This window comes from Notothenia rossii, assembly GCF_949606895.1.
Source record: "Notothenia rossii genome assembly, chromosome: 11".
Taxonomy (NCBI): Eukaryota; Metazoa; Chordata; class Actinopteri; order Perciformes; family Nototheniidae; genus Notothenia; species Notothenia rossii.
In genome coordinates, this window is record NC_136910.1 from 9,342,192 (window position 1) to 9,364,646 (window position 22,455).

Genomic DNA, 22,455 nt, shown 5'->3' on the forward strand with positions numbered 1-22,455 from the left:
CATAGCATAATCAGTCTCAAATATCATATCACAAATATAGTTGACCTTCAAATTATAGATTACTTTGACTGCTTGCATCGACAGCACAATACGCTTAAACATCTAAGCGCCATCGTGTCATCTTTCAGTTTCTTGAAATACTTTGTTTTTTCTGTATACACACTTCAAGCAATATTAAATCAATCACTGTATTGTGGCTTCCTGTTCCTGAAAGGCTGATGACTGTGACAGTCACTACAGAAGTCAGTATGCACAGGAGCACACATTTCATCCGTTAGAAAACTGACACGCCATTGATGTCACTTTTTCATTTATTTTAAGTTCATTTCAATGATTTTTAAGCAATTTAAATGTCTCTGAAAAAGCATCTCATGACTGTTAATCAGTTGTTCATTCAAGCTGCTATGGAGATTAGTTCACATTAGATCGCATTAACATTCATACATCTTTAGTCTCAATAGTAGAAATAAGTTCAATTATGACACTTTATTGATATGTTTCTATTTTTTCTTCAAAATATAAAAAGATAGATCATGAACATTCCATTGAAATATACTTTATACAGTTCTTGATGAGTTGTTCTTTGTGTCCCAACATTTCAAAAATAAAATCCGGCAGAAGTCACATCCAGATACTCCAGTGACCACCTCTTCTCCCCATTCACTCTCCTACTAAGACCGCAGTACAATGGACTAGTACCTAAGTCTGTTTTATACAATTTGATGGCATGTAAAATGAACATACATCTTTTATCTTTGGAATGTTTACGTGAATGCATGATGCTAGCCTGTTATATTAAATGTATGCATGTCCGTATGACTGTTAGGTGTTAGTCACATTATTTCTCATTAAAATGATATATTCAATATGTTAAAAAAAATCGAGTTAGTACGATAACATTTCCTTTTAAAACAACTCTGGTATTATCACTTGTTAAAATAAAATATTAGTTTAGATTAGTGTGATTGCTAAGTCACTTTATGGACAGCCATAACGCCACTACACATGTGGTTGCAATCATCTGAACTGATGACAGAACATCTGTGTCTCAGGGAGAATACAGTAAGTGTCTATCAGTGGCATTCGTGGTGCAGATTGCATACAGTGTACTCAATTTAAAAAAACAAAAAACATATTCAACAGAAACAGGCACATAAAGGAAATAATATAAATGGATTTCGTAGAGGATGTGTCAAGCAAGGACCACATAACACCTTCCAAACACCTGGAGAGGACATGTCATTATATTGTCACAACACAAAGTAGCCGTTAAGTTAACAGTGGCACCTACTAACCATGTAAAGCATTTTTGATCTTTTGGTTTATGTGAGTGTTTACACAGGAAATCTTGAACATTGATTGCAGAAACTTTAAAAAAGAAAACAGACTTAGCACTCTCAACATTGTAACTCATTCTGTTCAACATGACTAAATCAAATGGCAGTATTAAGCAATAGAAAACGGAAAGACATATTTGTCAGCCTGGCATTGGCAGAGCAGTCACCATGGAGAGAATGAAGAAAATGGCGAAAGTAACAGTGAAACACAAGGAAAGAAAAAAGACAGAACTCGGCCATGGAAACACATACAACTGGGTGGGGCACAACATTTTTGCAAGTGTGCACACCAATGCTAGAAGTTTACCTTCTGAAATATTCATAAACAATCTTTTTGACCATCGAAGCCGAAGTTGCTTAATGTTTGCAAACAGACAGAAGCTCTAAAACCTGTACAACCTTGAATTCTCTATGTAGTCTACATCACACGATATTCTGGTGAGCCTCCAACTCTAATGTACTGGGAATGTATCGAGGACCATTCAGCTGCCTGAGCTGAGCCCCGGACCAGCAGGGCCTGAAACTCACTTCGAATACCAAACCAAGGACGATGTGCTTGAAGCGCACTCAACGATCAGATGTTTTTTTTTACATCAATCTCCTCTCGGTGGACACTGGTATCTCTCACCCTCTATTTCTCGCAACACTTAAAAGTACTTCACTGACATCAGTTTGGAAGCTCTGGGTCTCTTTGATTGGTGCTCACGTAACTGTGTTGTGTGCTGTAACGAGCTGCCGACTAGCCAGCTGGATGACGCTAACTCCGTGGGTAAAGACGAATGCAAAGACCTGACCATCTAAAAAAAAACAACGACGAGCTACCTCTACACACTCATGCTGACACTGTGAGTGCGAGTAGTTTTCAGTTGCCTCTCGAAGGAAGACGTTTCTGCTCTACGACACGGCACAGTGTTCATAGTTATCAGGACTGGATTCAAGACAGACAATGACAGGAGGCTAAGGGGATATGTCAAGACTCTGCCCCCCCCCCCCCCCTCGAGAGATAATCAATGCATGCGTTTTTTACACATCACGGTGAGGTGTTCACATTATCGTTATCTATATACTAGAATTTATTATTTTAGAAAGAAAACACCCTACATCCACACACACCATCGACACACCTGAGTCCTTTAAACCACACACAAACTTTGGAATGGCAGTTGGTTCCATTCAAACCTGAAATCTCTCTTGATTGTTTGCCAGTTTAGTAACTTGTATAGTCTGTTATTGGTCTTTATCGGATAACCCGCACTTGTATTCCAATTTTTCTACTTAGGACTAGTGGAACAGAACAGCCTATCCCAGAAAAAGCCTGCCATGGAACATCCAAGGCCTTTACCAATCTCGAGGCTTTGAAGATACTCTCGAGGTTCTCCGTTTGCCCTGCTACAATCATGTGACAACCCTTGTATTATTGCCAAAGAAAAAAAGCAAACTATGAGTACTAATAAAGCAGCCAAAGTTGCGGTATGGGGAAGCGGTTGTTTTACAACTGCTGCTGCTGTTGCTGCTGCTGCTACGGTAGTTGTGCAAATGATTCGAGGAGGACAACATGGACTAACAACAAACAACCTTTGCGCAAATGCTGTAGTTTGGGAAGGCCTTCAATGATCGCTGTTGAGTGAATGGTCTAGAAAATATACTGCTTGATGCATAACAAAGTAAAACTGTGACAGCGGTTAAAAACACTGGAATGGGAATGTAGGGCAGTAGTAGCAGAGAGATTTCATCAAACAAAACATAGTTCAGGGTGTACTTTGCAAACATACATTTTTCAATATTCACATTTTTTTTACTTTTCAAAACAAAATATAGCTCTTCTCTTTCATTATAATCTTTTTTAAAACATTAATTGCATATAACATTTTTTTAATTCATTTTATATATACTTTTTTTGTATCTCTAGCACCCTTGTCTTCAACTAAGGGCTTGCAGAAAAGACAGTCATGCAAACTAGTCATGCTGGTAAACAAAGTTACAAAAATGCATTATCTTTTTTTTTGTTTTGTTTATCTCAGCGTCCGTCCTTCGTCGTCCCAACGTCTTCATAGGCGAGTCTTTCATTGCTCATTATCTTTCGAAAAAAACATTTTCCTGGTGCTTGTGGGGAAAATAACTTTGCCCGCTCCTCATAACAAAATATTAACTTCCCATCTTTTTTCCAGGTCTTTGACTCCATTTCATGATGCCAAATCTTCTATTAACACTTGCATCTGATTTTTTTTGTCTTCCTTTCTGGACATTTTCTGCTCAGAAACTTCCTCCGAAGCAACGGACAGGTGATTTGTTTATCAAAATATAGATTTGTTCTCTTTGTACACTTCCACATGTGCTCTACTCTTTGTCCATTTCGTCTCATTTTCCCCTTTGCTTAAGGGCTCCCCTGATGGGCCATCCTTATCTTGACATCGACTTGGCAGTCGTTGGCAGCAAGAGGGGCAAGAGAGAGATGGGGCAGTATTAAACTCTAGATTGCTGTGCCTTATTGGCAGTGTCAGCCTTTGTTTAAGGAGAAGCAGGTATCCGATTGGTCCCTTTCATTAGAATTTCCTGCTAATGTCCAGCTTTATGTGACGTAAAAGTGTCCTTGTAGCAAGGGTCTCCTTTACGTTTAAATTTAGGCAAGCCAATATCCCTCGATATCGAAGAAAGACTGAGATTGTCTCTTAGACTTTTGTCTCCTTGGGTCAGTCTTTTTGCTCCTCCTGTCTCACTGTGTCAGTCAGACATGGGGAAATACATGTAATAGTGAAATGTGCATATAGGAATGGGATGCTAGTGGCAGTTAAATTACTTTTAGAGGAATGTTTTTGTAATAAACATAGGCATTGGGCAGTGTGAGGGCGAGTACAAGCTCATCCTCAATGGAATATTCCGCCTATTCTACTATACATGACATAAGGTCATTCAGCAAGTGCTTGCTATAGGACCTTTGGTTTTCCATATAGACTTTCGGGCAAGCACATGAGAGAAAAAGAGAAGTATTTTCCCACCATTTCCTTATAGAGAATGCTTCAGGTAAGTGCCACACGGCCGGTTTGAGCTAATGCTACATGTGCTTTATTTGATCAACTCCATCGTTTTCTTTCAGTACTTGTGAAGAGGGCAGTGTTTCAGTCTGATAGAAGTGAATGGAAGACATAGGTTCAGTGGCAAACAAGCTATACAAGTGCTAAACTTGAACGAGGGGTTATAGTATGAGTGGTAGTAAATACTGACTTCTTATGCACTGTCTGTATTTAGTGTATTTTTTTGGAATGTAAAGTTTTAACAAGTATGACCAATCTTTTGTCTCTCATGTACTCTAGTATTTTTTTTCTTCACTGTAAAAGGAACCCAAGAGGAAAAATGACATCTATAAGATCCCTTGAATGCATAAATTCCTCTCTCTTCCAAGCGTTGATGGATTGAGTTATTCCCCAGCCAACAAATGCTACAATATGTTAGCAGAGATGCTACATTGTTCATTCAGTCCTTTGTGAAGACAAGTGTTTTTTCAGAAAGTTGCTCAGTTGTTGCTCAGCACTGTAGGCGGTGCGGAGTTGGTCATCATACATGATGGCGAGTATAGTGTTGACAGAGAAATGTCATCTGGAATGTGTAATCAGGAGTCCTTTTCTCCCCCAAGTGCAATGCTCAGTCAGTTTGCCGAGGAGAAAAAAAAGAAGTCAGTCAGGCAGTTTTCAAAAATGTGGTGCGGAGTTCCAAGAGGCTGCTTTGGTAACAACTTGAGGAGCAGACCATGTGATTTAAATTCATGATTAACCTCTGGTGTCTCTCTTGTCCCCCCAAAGATCTCCTTTAAACTGTCCATCCGTGTCACACCTGTAGCTCCCGCCGCAAATTTGTGTTTACCGGTTACTGACTCCTCATTAGAGAGAAGGCGAATGCTAGAAACTTATCACTGTGAAGAAAAGAACAGAAAGCCATTAATATTAACTGCACAGAGATTACACAGACTTTGTAATTAATCATGATCGGGAATGTATAACTTCTAACATTACGTGGAAGCACTTGTATTGGTTTATAGAGGTTCTCAACGAATATAAACCAATCACATATTTGGAATTGGCCAATTACATTGTTTTCCATGTCATGGTGTTACTAACATTAGACAACAGGGATATAGTCAGGGATTACCATTACCTGTAAACTGCTGGTTAACTGTGCATGTCAGAATGAAGTGCACACATTTAAACTGTTAAGACATTTCTAATGCAGCTACAAAAACAGTCAAGAAGCAGAAAGTTTGGACATCTTGAAAAACACAATTCAAGAAATGGCGACTGACAGTGTTAGAAAAACAATCGGTACACTGAATGAGACAAACTTCCAGCCAACTGACCAGCACCCCCCACTCTGCCAAACAGGAATTAATGAAGTGCAGATAACTTATCAAATCATGTGATAGGGAGAAGATAACCGGTTAATGTGTATGTGTGACTCAGTGTGTGCAATGTACAGTTCATGGAAAACACATTTTTGACAGATGGACACTCGATGCTATTGAAGGACTTTTTCAAATAAAATAAAAAGTTACACATCAGTTTGACCTAATTTCAAGAGGCTTAACCCTTAGACTGAATCTACTTCATGCATCATGCAAACACACGTGCAAATTCAAGAAGCCGTTATCCAACAACAGAAGTTGAACAATTTTACGGCAAACAATTCCTGTATCACATGTGCTGGCATGATGCATTATTTACCAAGAGATTAAACACTTCTGTTGTGGGCTCAACAGCAAACATCAACCCAATGTAAAACATTATTCTTTATTGCAGACGGATTATGTCTTCACTTGCTCTTCGTTTCACCTTCTTCCTCTTTCAATGTCCTCTGTATATCTGCAGTTTTCCTGAGAAAAGCTGTTAGCAAGACAAGTGCATATGTTCTCGCCTTATAGTGAATGTAAGGGATTTAGTTCATTGAAAGTAAAAGCCCTTATACACACTACAAGCAACCGTGACTTACAGAAAAAAAAACAGCAGCTATTAAGCTTATCCAACATGGATGCTAACCCAAAAAGCATAAACGTTGTAGTTGTATTGAATTGTGTTATGTGATATGGCTCTTCGTGCAGATCTTTCTAAGATGACCTTTGCCTGGTGTCAGATGCATAAAAGTGTGTCATTTCCCAAATATGTCAATATAAAAAGTTGACATATCTTAATCTCTAATTTAAAAAATCCTGTATTTGCCTTCTTCCGTGTCACAATGTAAAAACATTTGCTATTATTGGATACTCAAAATAGTCTTTGTTTGGACACAAACCAGACTTTTTCTTTGTTTTTTTCCTGGCAGTATTCACATCCTGAGAGGTGCCAAGGAGCTTTGTCTTGTACAGCATATTATTCACTGGTGTTGTAAATCATAACATCTTATGGATGGATGATACTAGTGGTTAAAATAAATAGTCCAACTTCTTGGTGAACTTTTCTGATCAGTGCAATTTGAGGATTGATCTCTCCAGCCTTACATTAGTTTGCTACAATCCATGATAATTACATATAGCTTACATAATAGCTTGCTTTAAATATCATGTGGACACAGTATAGTAAAAATAATAAACAAACATACTCTCTTTTTGAAATACACTCCTAGTAAGTACGTATTCATAATCAGAAAGAAAGGTTAGGATCAAACTCTTCATATGATATCCAATGCTGTTAGAATAGGTTTTAAATCGTGCTCACAAAATGTACATAGATATATTAATTCCGTATGACTTTAATGTATTCACATGTGTAGATACAGATATGTACATATTCAATAATAACCACTGACCTATTAATAAGCATTGCTTGGAAGGTTTAGCTAGTTAAATCTAGCTAGTTTGAATGAACTCCTAAATTGACATCAGAGCCTACGGTGGCCTCATAGAGGCACTTACAACATCTGCCTGTTTTGTTTACTCAAACAATGTGTATGTCAGAGTTTTCTATGTCATTTGCATTGGCCACATTTATGTGATTTGACCTATGGATTTGACTCTTTAAGCTCAATAGAACCACATTGATGACATTCTTCACATAGATGTTGATACAATACAAAGCAAATATTAACAAACACAGTAGATCTATATCCATAAATGTTAAAGTTGTGTGTGCATGTTATTTAACTCACCCATTCTCAGTCAATTGTGGCATTAAAGAAAAGCGTCTAACTGCAGATATATAACAAGGAAATACATTTTCCTTCAGTGCAGAAAAATGTACATTCCAAATAAAGTGTTACCAGTATAAGTCAGAGTATCGCAACATCCACATTGTGGAGTAATTGTAACGTTATACAGTATGCATGTGCGCTTAAAAGGTTTCATGAGGTTTTGTGCACTGACAGAAGTGATGTTAGCAATAATGACGGACCAAGATTCAGGTTTGCTGATGTGGACTAAGATGAGCTTTGAGTGTCGAGGTCAATCGACTTGTAGTCATTACATGTTCACATGAATTAAAAATGTACTATCCCAGAGTTTCCCTACCTTTGCTCAGTTCAGGGTAACAACATACATTTGTGAGCTAAAAACGCTCAGATTCACTTGAGACACAAGACCCTGCATGCTGTTTTAGATATCTTCAGACGACACTAAATTATTGAATTTTTTCGACATCATAATGGTGAAATGTAACAGTATTGAGAGTAAGCATGACTGTATGCAATATGAGTCTGAAAATATGTGCCTTCAAAAACCCGTATCCGACTACTAACAGTGACTGATCGATATGTGAATGAGACAAAACAACTTTTACAAACATCTCAAACTCCAGTCAACAGATACAAGCAAAACATTCGAGTGATTTCATAACTATCACCCTGAATCATAATACTGCATATCTAAGTTCTCAAAGTTGAGGGGTCTGGAAGCACGTTGATTTTTAGACAGAATGGGAATGGGGAATATAGATTATGACTCTAAACACGCAACTCCTCTCCCTTCACATCTGCAGAAGTTTCGTTCCCCTCGTGAAATCAGTCCTACTACATTTCTGTTTGTTAAGGAACGAGTTAAATACAACATTGCATCTTTTTCTGACAAATGTTTTTCTAGACAATCAGTGGTACAGAAAGTTCATTCCTTACAATGAAATACACAATACCAGTTCAAGTGAAAAACATATAAAACTGTTACAAAACGTAAACAATTAAAAATGGCAGTCACAACATCAAAACGTTTACAGGACCATTAAGACCACATTGATTTGAAATAAAACAAGACAAAAGGCTCATGATGTCATTGTAATACTTCTCAGAACAGATACATCAAAGTAGACTGCCTTTAAAGTCTGTGCAAGATTAAAAATAGATCTGCATATTTACATAATGTATGTGCACAGCATGGTTTCCAGCTTTAAAACAATATTGCATGTTTATTGCATAAGTGAATGTCTTTCTTTTTGCTCAACTTTAAACATAAGTTCAACTTATTTCATGGGAAGTTTGCAGTCCGAGGGTGGAGCTCAGTTATAAAAATAAAAGCTATAAATTGCCTAATAAAATATAGACTTAGGGGAATGGTATTTTGTAACCACTGTGATTATATTTTTTAAATATAACAAACATATTGCGTTTTAATTTATATTTTCTTTAGACAAAATAAACCAAATAAATGGAAAAAATGTATAAAATAAAACAGATGAAGAAGCAAAATAGATATTTTTTTAAATTAGATATACGTGTAATCGGGTATTTCTCACTTGTTAAATCTATACGGTGTGTGTATTATCCAACATGCAGGCTTCAGAGGTTAATAAATTAACACTGAATGTTAGTAAAGTGCTTGTATTTGTTCTGAGTATATCATTAATTATGTAGTCACTTGCACATGACTTTATAAGTATATTTGTTCTACTTCATTTATTGCGATAAGTAGTTTTTTGAATACATTGCACTTAGATTTCTTTGAAAAATAGTAGGCCTACATACAGTATAAGTACATTTACATAAGTGTCCTGATTAGCATTTCTTCAAGGGTCGACATTTACTATCATTAAATAGTTTGTTAACCGAGGATGTGATGGCTTAATTGTGCTATTTTGCCAAAGACACTGGCAGCTCTACTCGTGAGGTCCTCAGCTGCAACAGAATATATAATTTACCCCAGTTTCAAACCCTAATAACACACTAAACTATGCCTTATTACTCCTCAATTTCCTTTATCAGTGAAGAACAAACTGGGCCGATAATCTTTTATTGGCTAGTTAGGTCGTGTGGTTTTGCTAACAAGCAGCATTGCATATAAGCAAGCTATGTGGTCAGAAAACTATTGCACATAAACAAAGAAAACGCTTCTTTTCGTGTTTTCTATTGACTGTAAGATATCCCCACCTCCCTTATTAAACTAAACCTGTCCCGTTCCCAACAACTAACCCTAACCCTAACACTAACCCTAACCCTAACCCTAACCCTAACCCTAAACCTAACTCGTGGTCCATCTATATATCCGCCTATATATTATTGAGAAAAATAAATAAAACATTTAAGTAATGTATTGTTCATATATATTTGTTTAGGGGCATATCATGGAATAAGTATTTTTAGTTTGGAATATGATTGTTATAATTGCATATGATGCATAAGATGATGATGATATAAAAAGGGATTAGATAACATGCGTGCAACTGCAGGAAGTGGCTGAATAGACCTTTATCTGTACACTGGAAGCAATTGCATATATGGAATGTAAAAAATAAATTATAATTTAGGGCTACATCATTTTGATAGTTCTTATGGTACAATATTTCTTTTTATTTAAGCTCAGTTTTTCTTCCTTTTCTCTTTGATATTTCGCTTTGCTGTGTAAAATAGCAACATAAAGTGATGTTACGATGATGAGATAGAAAATGAAATGACTGAGACCTGTAGAAGCCGAGTCTGTCTTTTAGAGAGACTTACCAAATTGATGTCTACACTGTACAAACATCAATATTCACATAAGACAGAAAGTAGAAAACTTTTAAACATCAATCTATAAATGTTTTTTTTTCTTTGGCTAAATAAAGTTTTTTATTTCTCTGGACAGTGTTTGCTTTTAGTTTGGTCCAGAACATTTAAAAATGGAGTCCATCTACACATTTAACCCTACATTTAAAAATGTAACCGTGCACGTTTTCTTTCTTTTTTTTAACTCATACTATTTTACTTACTAACCGATCCAAATATCAATTTTAGCATATCTTCTAATAATTCAAAATATCAATGTAGCCTTGAAGCTAGAATTTGTACTTGACCCCATCAGCTAACCTGACCATCATAAACCAAAAGATTCACAATACAAGGGGTCTCTCTTTCTACATTCAACTTCCTCTTTTCTTATTGCTATCTTTATGCACAGTGTACAATCCAAATGGAGGCGATCAGACAGCAGCTAATCCACCGCTAGCATCCAATCGTTAACATCCTTTTTTTTTTGCTACAAAATGGAGGGGATTGGGGAGCGACAGCGGCGCAGGGGTCCCGGAGCCTCGTAGTTTTCAAAAGGGGGGCTAGTGATGGGAGCGAGCCGCAGTGAAGACCCCGCCATTCCCGATATGTTAGAAAGACTGCGAGATTTCTCGTAGCCTGTTGCAATTTTGAGAAACCGATTGATTAATTAGTTTATATTTTGTGTTTGGAAATGATAAGCAAATAAAATACAATAAATAATGGTTAAAGGTTTGATCATTTTGACAGATTTTAAATATATGTTTTTTTAAGGTTACATAGTATTAAAACATGAGGTTTAAGATGTTATCAGAAGAAAAATAAGAAATTGTAAGAAAGCAGATAAGTGGAGAGAATAAATTAAGGATAAGGAAATGTTATGAAAACATAAAGACATATAAAGGACAGACAAGGACACACAGACAAGACAAGACAAAACAAGAAAATGCGAGTTATGATATGTCATTTTTTTTCAAAACAGAAAAGCAAAATATTATTTGATAGTAACAGATTTAACACCTTAAACAGGCTTGTTGAATAAAGCACCCGACATTTACAACTTGAAGCATAATGTGCAATGTGCAGGTGATTTAGACATCGTTTTTTGCCACAGTTATAGAGTAAAACACAAACACGGGAAGTAAATACTCTGATATCACTGATACAGCGTAGTCGTTGACCACATGAAGCTTAAGGGGAAAAAGCTCAAGGATACAGCACCAATGGAATAACACTTTCCTTTGATTTTGCTTCAGAAACAGCCAGATTAGTATGAGCTTTAGTTTCATTTAAACTTCAAATGGCCGAAATAAAAATGTCCTCCCTGCAACATTTAAAAACACTTCCTATCTGTAGGTTTATCACCATGTAATGTAGACATTTTGTTTACACTGGGAAATGACACACGGTCCACTAAATACATGGTAATTTCACCATTTTACAAATAAATGTATCTAAGATATAACAGATTTTCCATTGTGTCCTTTCCCGCTGTATATCTGGTGTGTAACGGCCCGTCCACACTACAGCCTTAAAAAAAGCTTGCCGGCGGGCTTGTCTGAAGCTCGACCAACAACCAATCACATGAATCTCCCGCCCCTGACACACAAGCAGCGGTTTGATTGGCTAGAGCTTGTACTGGCATATGATTAGATTGGCTGACGCTTCCACCGAAAGCTTCAGAAGCGTCAAAAGTTGAACATTGCTCAACTTTTGAGGCCTGAAACGCCAGGAAAGCTCCGCTCTGCTACCCACAATTCAGTTCGGCGAAAAGAGAGGCAACGTGACGTCACCCCATTCAAAGTGAATGGGCAGACGCGTTGGAAACCGTTTTTGAAGCTGTCGAAGCTGTAGTGTGTACGGGCCGTAACAGGCTGCAAAAGTGGAAGCGTCAGCCAATCAAATCATATGCCAGTACAAGCTTTAGCCAATCAAACCGCTGATTGTGTGTCAGGGGCGGGAGATTCATGTGATTGGTTGTTGGTCGAGCTTCAGACACGCCCGCCGGCAAGCTTTTTTTGAAGCTAGTGTGGACGGGCCGTTACACAGCATGCATATGTTAAACTCCCTCTGTAGGAAGCGTCCACAGAGGAGACAGTGTTGTGCTGACAGAGTGTTGTTGCATCAGGTGACGTTAAAAAAAGCACCATTGGTAGGAAGCAGTTACTCCGCCCTAACAATGGCGAACTGACCCAAAATGGATGGAGTTTTACAGTTTCTGTGAGGAACAAGTTACATTATGTTGTCAGCAATTCTGGAGAAGGATTGTTGACATTTGAACACAATATTTTCCATCCCTTTAACTCCAACTGCTTCTTTCTTTATGCAACATGCATGTGTACCAGACCTTTGTTTTACACAAAAAAACGATTACTGGCCAACTATTAGCACATTTGACCAAAATTGTATGAGATTAGAATTGCTGACTCCACTTTTAATAAAGTGCAGTTACACTATATTGCTTACAGATAAAGTGATATGTTTGTGAAACTCCAACCATCACTAGGCAACAGTTAGACAACAGAGAACACCCATTGGTACAGAATGACGCCCTTTGTGCCTTCCTGCAGTACTGAAAGAAAAAGTATATCGTGGTGCACCGTAGCTACCACTCCACCACTCTAGATTATGCATCATTTGAGCCAACCATAAATAAAAGTCCTTTTTTTATTCTGACTAACTCAGGCACATTAGTCTGATGGCAACTCAGTGAAATATTGATGATGCATTTTCACCGGGTTTCTCACAGATGTCTGAGAAGCTGTCTGGTCAATCTGTGGTGGGGCCTCAATCTCAAGTTTCAGTCCAAAAGTATTTTGTCCAAACCACCCAAATGTTTCCAGACAAATAGTCAGGTTGCATCAAATGGCAGCCATTGTTGTGATGCTGAATCAGCGTCGAGGAGGGACAGAAAAAACCCAACCCGGTTTTTTTTATTGCAGAACTAGAACAATGCTGCAATTCAATGCAGACCTTCTTTTTTTATTTGTAAAGGTAGTTATTGTAAATATGACATTAAAATTATCTGGTAAACCTTCACCTAACAACCTAACTGAATAATAAGCTAATTCAAATTTTTATACTATTTATGATCTGAATTTCTTTTGAATAGCCTTTGAATTTATTCCATGCATTCAGTCATTAGCCCTTTATGTTATAGTTTTAATTGTTAATGGCGCACTTCACCATTGCTGTGCTGGCTTCACATTGCATTCACACGAAGAAGGGATTCACAGGAAGCAATGTACGCATGGAATCCATCTTAATTTCTTCTAATTTGAATATGTAGTTTACTGTATGCTCTATGTCACAGAGTCAGAGCTAAGCACTAACACCTTTTTTCTGCTAATGCAAAAAGACTTCTGCTCTTTTTCACAAAAAAAACATTTTAGATATATTACATTTCAAAGGATAAAGATATAACTATGATATAAAATAGACAACTTAAATGCTTATTTACTTGGTGTTTATTAATTTAACTGTTATAGTGATGCCCGAACAGCTCATATATGTTTTAATTCAGCTGAAATGATAAGTTAACGGGTTTAGTATTAAACAATTATTATGGTTTACCTCTGTGTTTCTTTGATTAATAATGACGAGTGCCCTACAGATTGGAAGTATTCATTTGTTGTTGAAGTTACAACAAATGGATTTGATTTTACTTTCAAATTCCTTTAGATATATTCTTTGTGCTAAAATTAGCGTGCAGGGCGAAGTGAGAAACAATGAAGGGAATGACAAAGTGCGATCAACAGACTACAAACATTTTTCATATTCTTTAACCAAAATAAGATGATAAGGTGGGCAGTTTGGCAGTATTTCATTCTGTCACTTTTTAAAATGTATTTGAACCATTTAATTGGCTATTTTTAGTCTGAAAACAGAGAATTTAAAACACTTGTCAAGTGTGATATAAGTAAAATATGCATAAGAGAAATAAAGAGTCCCTAAAAGTTGATCAGATGAAGGTGAAACAGATGAAAATGTAACAATAACATGGTTCTGATGAATTTAAGATGTACTCAAGTGACCCGTTTAGCTGGCTAATTAACACATTCTTTAAGACTGATTTTTTTTTCATGCAGGCCAATAATAAATCTGATAAAGTTAATCATGTCTGAGCCACTGCAGTCTGTCACGGTCTACCAGCTTCCTCCTCACGGTGCTAAGTACTGTATTTACAACATCAACAGGGCTTTGTGCTCTGGGATCCTCCACCGGGGGAAATACTGAGTGGGCCTGTCACTGTTCTTCAGTGATGACATAATTCCTGCCCAAAGTCACACTTCATTTACACTACGGAGGCAGTATGTACCTACCTACAGTCACTCTTTAGTTACACTTGCACTGCAGTGGCGGCCTGGGGATGGGATGGAGAATGAGTGTTAATCACAGGAGGGAAATGTAATGGAGACACAGAGGAACAGAGGGAGGAGGAACTGCAAATATTCAAGGAAATGATCATGTAAAATAAACTGAGAACTTCTATCTTGTATGTATGGAGAAGGCTGAGAGCTACTTGACTTCTCATATTACGTAATTCACATGTTCTATAGTTTCATGAGCGTGTGCTTTCTGTGGATATGCTGAGTGTTCAGGAGCTATTCTTGGCATCGCCCCATGCTGTTTCATTCGTACGTGGGATCAATTGCCTGTAAAAGATGGTGTGGTCTCCTGTTATCCAATATTACATATCCATACAGTGTGGACGTGTCTTTTGGGAAAACTAGAGGACATGCAACTGTATCCTTCATCCTCTTGTTAGTAGGTTATACATACCAACAGTATATGTGTCTGCTGCAATCATTAAAGCTCAAATCCACTTGATATTTCATATCTATTTATACACTTCTCCGGCATATATATGAATATTGATGTAGATATGATATACTTTTATTAATGCCCGTGGGGAAATTGTTTCTCTGCATTTGACCCATCCTAGTGTCAGGAGCAGTTTGTTGGAACGGCGCCCGGGGAGCAGTGTAGGGAACGGTGCCTTGCTCAGGGACACCTCGGTAGCACTTGGTCTTGCCGGGACTTGAACTGGTGACCTTCAAGTTGCCAAGCCAAGTCCCTATGGACTTCGCCACCCCCGCCCTAATGTATGTACAGTATGTAGTCTACGTATACACTTTCTGTATTGTGTGATTTTTCTCAGGCTCAGAAAAAAAGAATATTTGCAGATTGTTGTTAAGACATGCAAGACAATGTAGGGGAGTTGTACAAACCAATTACAATGACAGAGAGGAGGACAGTGACTTGTTTTCACACATAAAGAGGATATGGAGTTAAACTTAGCCTGCTTTATTTAGTTGTAGCCTGTTGCACTGAGCCACATAATAATGTCTTAAAAGAAAGTGGCCGAGCACAATGCCTGTGCCTGAGCTTAAGGCATAAACAACGATATGTTGTGACCAATAAGTAAATATTATAAAACTGTTAGTCCCATAAAATAATTACACCCACAATTAATATCACTATTATGAAAGGATTGGGTAATGGAGGGATGGAAATGGGATTGAGATAAAATGAGCTTTTGCTAAATATAGCAGCTATTTTATTAATAGATTTAGTATTTGTTAAACCTTAACATAGCACATTTTGAGCACTTATGTGGGTTCATCCTTCTTGAGGCAGACGGTTTGAATTTGGTTAGAAAAATACATTCATATTGTCTAAATAATCCTTGGAAATGTCCTAAAGATATGAGATTAGTCCCATTTTTATTCTAATTAATTGTACCGTATTGTTGGCAATTTCCTTTATCAATCCAATTGAGAGAAGTGAGATAGTTGGTAAAACTCAAAGCAGAATACAGGAAGAACAGAGGGGAAGTCAAAACATCAAACAACAAAACACAGTTGTAAAAAAACTCAAAGACATTGAGAGAAAAATAAAATATCAAAACAAACAGCAAAATAATAATTATTTCACAAATAAATATAACTAAATCCTAGACGCATTGAAAAGATAAACCACACACAACACAAAGCCCTACAAAAACATAAAACTCCACAGAAATACTTAATAAAAGATGTACACAACATGTTGGAAACAGAAGTAAATCAGCACAAAAGCTCAATAAATAAAAGAAAAAAACAACTTGTACACAAATATATTGAGGAACAGAGGAGAGGAGGGGGAGAGAGAGACAGAGTGAGATCCTTAAGGTCTCGAGGAGGGAGTGGGCAATCAGAGGGGAGATTGACCGTTTGACCTCAGTGAGACATGCATATTGCATTGGCTCAGGAAATCAAATGGCCAACAATCAAAGCGAAGAAACTTAAAAGCTTAAGCTGGCAAAGACATCTTATGCGTGTGTCTACGAAATAAATCACAATTGAAGCACACAAGAATTACTTTTAGACAGCGTGAGAATCCCTCTTTAAACACAAGGAGAAGGTTTGGGTCGACCATTTTGCTAATTTTCTAAATATTAAGAACTGTTTGGCTTCCCTTTAATTACAGATTTGTTGTAACCAATTGTTAATCTTCTTAGTTTGAGCCATTAAAATGTATGAAAGTAGCCAAAGATGCATTTACACACACACCGGGCAAATGTTAGAAAATCAGATTTCAGAGTGGTAAAACAGATCAAATATCTCTGGTATTTACTGTAAGCACCATGCATAAGGCTCATAATATTATCGATTACAGATCTATTACAGTGAATCACAGTGTACAACCCTAAAGCTCCGTCTAGCAGCTTCAGCGCTGATTATTTTTAAACTCCTGATTTGCTTTAAAGAGGGATTTTGTAGAACTTTAATCGCAGTAAATACATAAGAATCACTGAAACTGAAGCAATGTCAGGGACCTGTAAGTGTCGGACAGCTCGAAGCTTTCTTACCTTGGACAGCATGTATTTTCAAATCTGTCTTAGCATTTGTCTGATCCTTTTGATTTCTATCCAGGTGTATAAATATACAAAAAGGTCCCGAACTTTGGACTACACTAGGCACTGAAAGTACATATATATTCGAGGGAATAGTATCTCAGATCCATGACACGCTCAAAACACACTGTTTTTGGCTTGGTTCATAAAATAAAATGTTTAAAAGTTTGTGTTAAGCGTGCCATGTTTCAAGAGGTACTAACCCTTGACCCAGATGTTCCACTGACCCCAGTGACCTTTAGCCTTGGATATATGATTGTCATAAAACACTGCACGGGAAGCGATTAAGGCTCGCCAATTGATTTATCTATGCACACATTTAAGCACAAAATGTACTCAAGCACAGAATAAATAAGTGCCATAACCTGAGGAGTAACCTTTGCACAATGTACCTATGTAAATATAACACTGTAGAACGAGTGTGTTTTTCAAGGCTAAACCTTTATAAATTGCAGTGAGTGCTTGTGTTTGCCACGGTGGAGGTCCGTGGGGTAGGGAGTAACACGGATACACACAGTAGAAGGGGAAAACAAAATTAAGCCACACACCACGACACAAACACAACACTCAGACGACATTGAGAGGACAGAGACACAGTGTATAACACGTAAGAATGAAAAAGCCCACATACACACGCGTGATATGACACAACCTGAAGAGAGAGACAACAACCACAACAACAACACAGAGGCCCATCAGACAACAACGTGACCCGCTGTTCCCGTTCAATCTTCTTCAGTGTTATGTTTTATTATTAGTTATTGACACAGGACACAGGTTCTTTTCCCTGAAGCTGCTGGGTGTATTTGCACATGGACACATTACTGCATTATTATTTGTATGCAGGTTGTGCGGCCTCACACAGACACACATGTTTGCGCACACTTCTCGTTGTGGGTGTATCACAGAGCAATCCCATTTTCTTTCAATTTCTTTTTTTACATATTGCACATTTTGTTCATCGGATTGTTGCTGAGGTAGGACATAAGCGGTGTTCAGGTTTTATCGGATGAAAATGAGCCCCTCAAATTCCCCCAAAACCTTTTCGAACAGATTTAAGCTCTAACTTACATTAGGTTAAACTGTTAGTGACATTCTCCAAATGTAAATCTGACAGCACACTCTCAAGACTTTTCAAGGGTGACACTTCAAACCCCACTGAACATGTAGACACAACACTGTGGATGTGGTGGTGTATCTGTGATCTGACGTCATGCTTAGTGTGTGAAGCTACGTCTGTGTTGAAGTGCGTGCTGTACTGTTGTAGTAAGTAGTAAGTGTAAAACATGCTACAGTATGTGTTTGAGAGCCAGATTTAAAGTCTCCTATGTTTTCAAAGCTACGGGCTCGTTTTTAAGCTTATCTTTTCTTCAGTGTTACCTCTGGTCTACGGTTTGATCCAGGAGGAGGTGGAGTTTGCATTGAGGTCCTGCGTTAACAGAGACCCTTCCATCTTATACCAATCGTCAGTCAGAGGGGAGTCTGGGCTGGGTGCCAGGGCTGTGGAGTCTAGTTTGTTGTCAACAAGGGGGTGTTGGAAGTTTGGAGGGAGTGTGAGGGAGTGTTTTGGTGCAGGTTGGCGGCAGTGGTGGTGATTGGATTGCAGTAGTAAATGAATAAAGGTGTCAGGTTTATCATGAGCACAAAGGTAATGCACATGGGGTAAAACAAACAAAAAGGTTAGGGGTTAGGGTGTAGCACAAAGGAAAAGAAGGAGGGGAATTGTGGGCATGGGATTTAATATTGGGCAGAGGAGTAGGGGGGTTCAGGAGGGAGGATGTGCACCAGGTTAGGGAGGGGAAGGAAAGGAGGGAGAGGGAAGGAAAGGAGGGAGAGGGGGAGGGTTGGGGAAAAATAAGGCAGGAGAGAGAGAGAGAAACAGAATTGACGAGAGAAAATTAATGCATGGTCAACTTACTGAGTCCAGAAGACAGAGAAAGATCTAGATTGTTCATGAATGAGCACGAATGAAGGGAACAGAATACACACACACTATGGAGAGATGGAAGACATGACTGAGTAGAAGAGAAACTAAAAGGAGAGAAGTAAAGGGACAGATAATCTTGTCTGACTGATGAAATAAAATATGATACCACGCAGTGATGGAAACACAATCAACATGAATGTGAAGAGGTGGAAACAGTAGAAGCAGAGCAGAAGACGTGTGTATGTGTTGTGTGACTGCATGAGTGTGCGTGTGCTGTAATGGAGAGCTATCAGTAAATGAGGCATCCAAAGTGTGCTTTTCTTCCAACCCACCTTCTCTAAATGTTTGCATCTTGTATACAGTAGCCTGTATTAGCATCAGCTGCACTATGAATGTATATTATACACATGTTTGCAGTATGTGGTGTCTGGCATCTTGCTGTGTGGATCTGTTTACGTAAGATTAGCATGTTTTCGTATCCGTCTCCTGGTGTGAAACGTACCTTTCCGCACATTCCCATCTGTGGCACGGAATTCCCTGGTGTTGAGCAGGAAGCAGGCGCGGTCCTGCTGGTAGCGTTCCCGGGTCGGCCCTTGCCCAATGGGGCTCCTCTCGTCTGGGCTCAGCACCTGGTCGATGGTGGGACAGTCCTCGTTAGCCAGCGCTGCCGAGGCTGCGTCGCCGTTCTGCTTGGCATCTAGAGGACAGGTGGAAGAAAAATGACACACAGGATCCTCATACGGGAGCTTTATGGGGAAACCATAGAGAAGAGCATAGTGTGTCTTACAGGATGCCACACAGTAAAGATACTCTGTTACCAATGAAAGTCCTGCATTTGAAGTCATCGCTTGAGTTAAAGTAAGTAACTATATCTAGCTAAATGTACTTTAAGCATTAAATGTAAAATGACCCAATGCAGAAAAATAAAAAACACACAAAAAACAAACAAAAAAATTAATAAATCAAAATAAAATAAATGTCAAACCAATACATTTTCTTATATTTGGCAAATTGGGTATTTGTCTTGTGTAAACTGTGGACTAACCTGTCATCAATGAGCATTTTCTAAATAATTTGTTAGGAAAATAGTAACAGCAACAATAATGTACACATTCGCTTGATTGTATATGTTTCCCATCACGCTAAATTGAATCTTTAGGTGTGTTATTACTGTAATTCAGCGTGTGTTCTATTGACAAAACAGTAACTTAAGTAATCACTACATGTGTTTACAGTAGGGCTGCACATCGGTAAATCATCAAGCATGTCTAGTGGTAATTAATGTCCATTAATGATTGGGAATGCTAACTGTAGTAACCCACACGTTCACAGAGGCCTTACTATAAAATATGTTACTAGCACTCTTGGAGCCAGTTGTCAAATCTTTGAGTAATACAACTTCCTACTTTCAAAATCTACTGACACAGCCTACAGGAAACCTTTTTAGTCTGGAGGGAAGCCAGGCAGACGGGAGGTAGTAAAAGCACTGATGAAACCAATATTTTCTGTCTCACTGATGACTAAGGCGGTAAAGTAATGCATTAAAGGGGCATTATTGTTGCATGTGACTGACGCCTGATGCTGCAGCATGTAAAGAGCAAACAAAGCGTTAAATGACCTCCTGATTTTCCTGCTAATGCCAGAAAGAATATGTGCAGTCAGCCCAAATTGAGATGCATTAAGCCGTTTTAATGGATAATTGAGTTCACTTTGCTTCAAGTGTTTGTTCTTCACTGACAGATGGGTGCCTTAAGGCCATTTTGGACCAACTAGTTTATCATCAATAACACATGAGTTCTGATGGGCCAGTGATTCCTCTGGGGCGGATCCAAAATCAACTATGCATCCCTTCTTGATAGTACTCTCGCTCGGTCTCTTGCACTCTATCCTTCACTGAACCCTTAAAACGGTCACTCTGCATTCCTAAAACCATCATGAGTAAAGTATTTCCCCTGAAACAAGCAAGCCAGATTTCATTGTAAAAGATATTTAAAATAAAAAGACTTAAAGTAAAATAAAAAATATCTCACCTCTGTTACTCTCAATCATTTCTTCTTGGGCAAGAGGACAGTCACCCCCCATGCCTCCAGACCCCATCACTCCACCAAGGACATTTCCCAAGAGCCTTTGCGGTGATGCAGTCGCCATAGCCAGGGCATCTGGTTTGCAGTAGTTGGGGGAGCCTGGTTGTGGTGCTCTTGGGATATGTTTGTTCTTCTTTTTGGGCAGCTTTTGTTTTGCCATAGCCAGAGAGTAGTACATGCCAAAGTTGTTGACAATAACAGGCACAGGCATGGCAATGGTCAGCACACCAGCCAAGGCACACAGGGCGCCCACCAGCATCCCTGACCACGTCTCCGGGTACATATCTCCATAGCCCAGCGTGGTCATGGTCACAACGGCCCACCAAAACCCAATGGGAATGTTCTTGAAGGCGGTGTGGGCGCAGGCGGTTGGGTCGTCTGGGTCTGCGCCAATCCGCTCAGCATAGTAGATCATCGTGGCGAAGATGAGGACACCGAGGGCCAAGAAGATGATCAGCAGGAGGAACTCGTTGGTGCTGGCGCGCAGGGTGTGGCCCAGGACACGGAGACCCACAAAGTGGCGGGTCAGCTTGAAGATTCGGAGGATTCGGACAAACCTGACGACTCGTAGGAACCCCAGGACATCCTTGGCAGCTTTGGAGGACAGACCGCTCAGGCCCACCTCCAGATAGAAAGGCAGGATGGCGATGAAATCGATGATGTTGAGGCTGCTCTTGAAGAACTCAAGCTTGTCTGGGCAGAAGGTGACTCGCAGAATGACCTCAATGGTGAACCAGATGACGCACACGCCCTCCACGTATGTCAACCAGCTGTCGGTCACCACCTCGTATACAATCTCCTCCGTGGTTATGTTGCCCACCGTGACGTTCTCCGTCTTCTTCAGGATGGTGTTGAAGGCCTCGTGTGTCTCCATGCAGAAAGTGGAGATGGAGATGAGGATGAAGAACAGGGAGCCAAATGCCACATACTGGAAGAAATAAAGAAATCAGCAAACAAAATGAAATGATAGGAAGAGAAAGCAGAAAAAGGGAAGCAAGCAGAAGGAGAAAGAGTCAGTTGCAAATCAAGAACATTTGGCAAGGCAAAGAGGAGAAAGAGAAGCATAGACAAAAATACCTAAAGACAACAGCAGAGACAAACAACTGGTGGATGTGCGACCCTCCTACAGGCACACATGCTACATTCTATACTATTTACAGAAAACTGCTATTTCTCATGTTGTCATGGTCATCTATGTTGAGGTCTTCCCAAAACTTTAAACCCATTCTTGATTTTTTTTACCAACCACAGGGCATGCAGATTTGCCCTGAAAAGGACCTTGGC

The 22,455-nt window shown here is 38.9% G+C and overlaps 1 protein-coding gene and 1 long non-coding RNA gene across 2 annotated transcripts in view; both read right to left on the bottom strand.

Annotated features, from left to right (window-relative positions):
• Nucleotides 1-293: 293 nt before the first annotated feature.
• On the bottom strand, nucleotides 294-9,716 carry LOC307023682. Its single transcript, XR_013803757.1, has 2 exons — nucleotides 5,487-9,716; nucleotides 294-5,244 (listed from the first exon to the last, which is right to left on the bottom strand). It is a non-coding gene; the product is annotated as an uncharacterized lncRNA (long non-coding RNA).
• A 971-nt stretch (nucleotides 9,717-10,687) lies between these two features.
• Nucleotides 10,688-22,455, bottom strand: part of LOC307023664 (voltage-gated potassium channel KCNC1-like) — a 41,891-nt gene continuing 30,123 nt past the window's right edge. Inside the window, 3 exon segments of the mRNA XM_079657104.1 lie at nucleotides 10,688-10,901; nucleotides 19,590-19,784; nucleotides 21,118-22,099. Coding sequence (XP_079513230.1) covers nucleotides 10,753-10,901; nucleotides 19,590-19,784; nucleotides 21,118-22,099 — 1,326 coding nt within the window. The 3' untranslated portion in view covers nucleotides 10,688-10,752.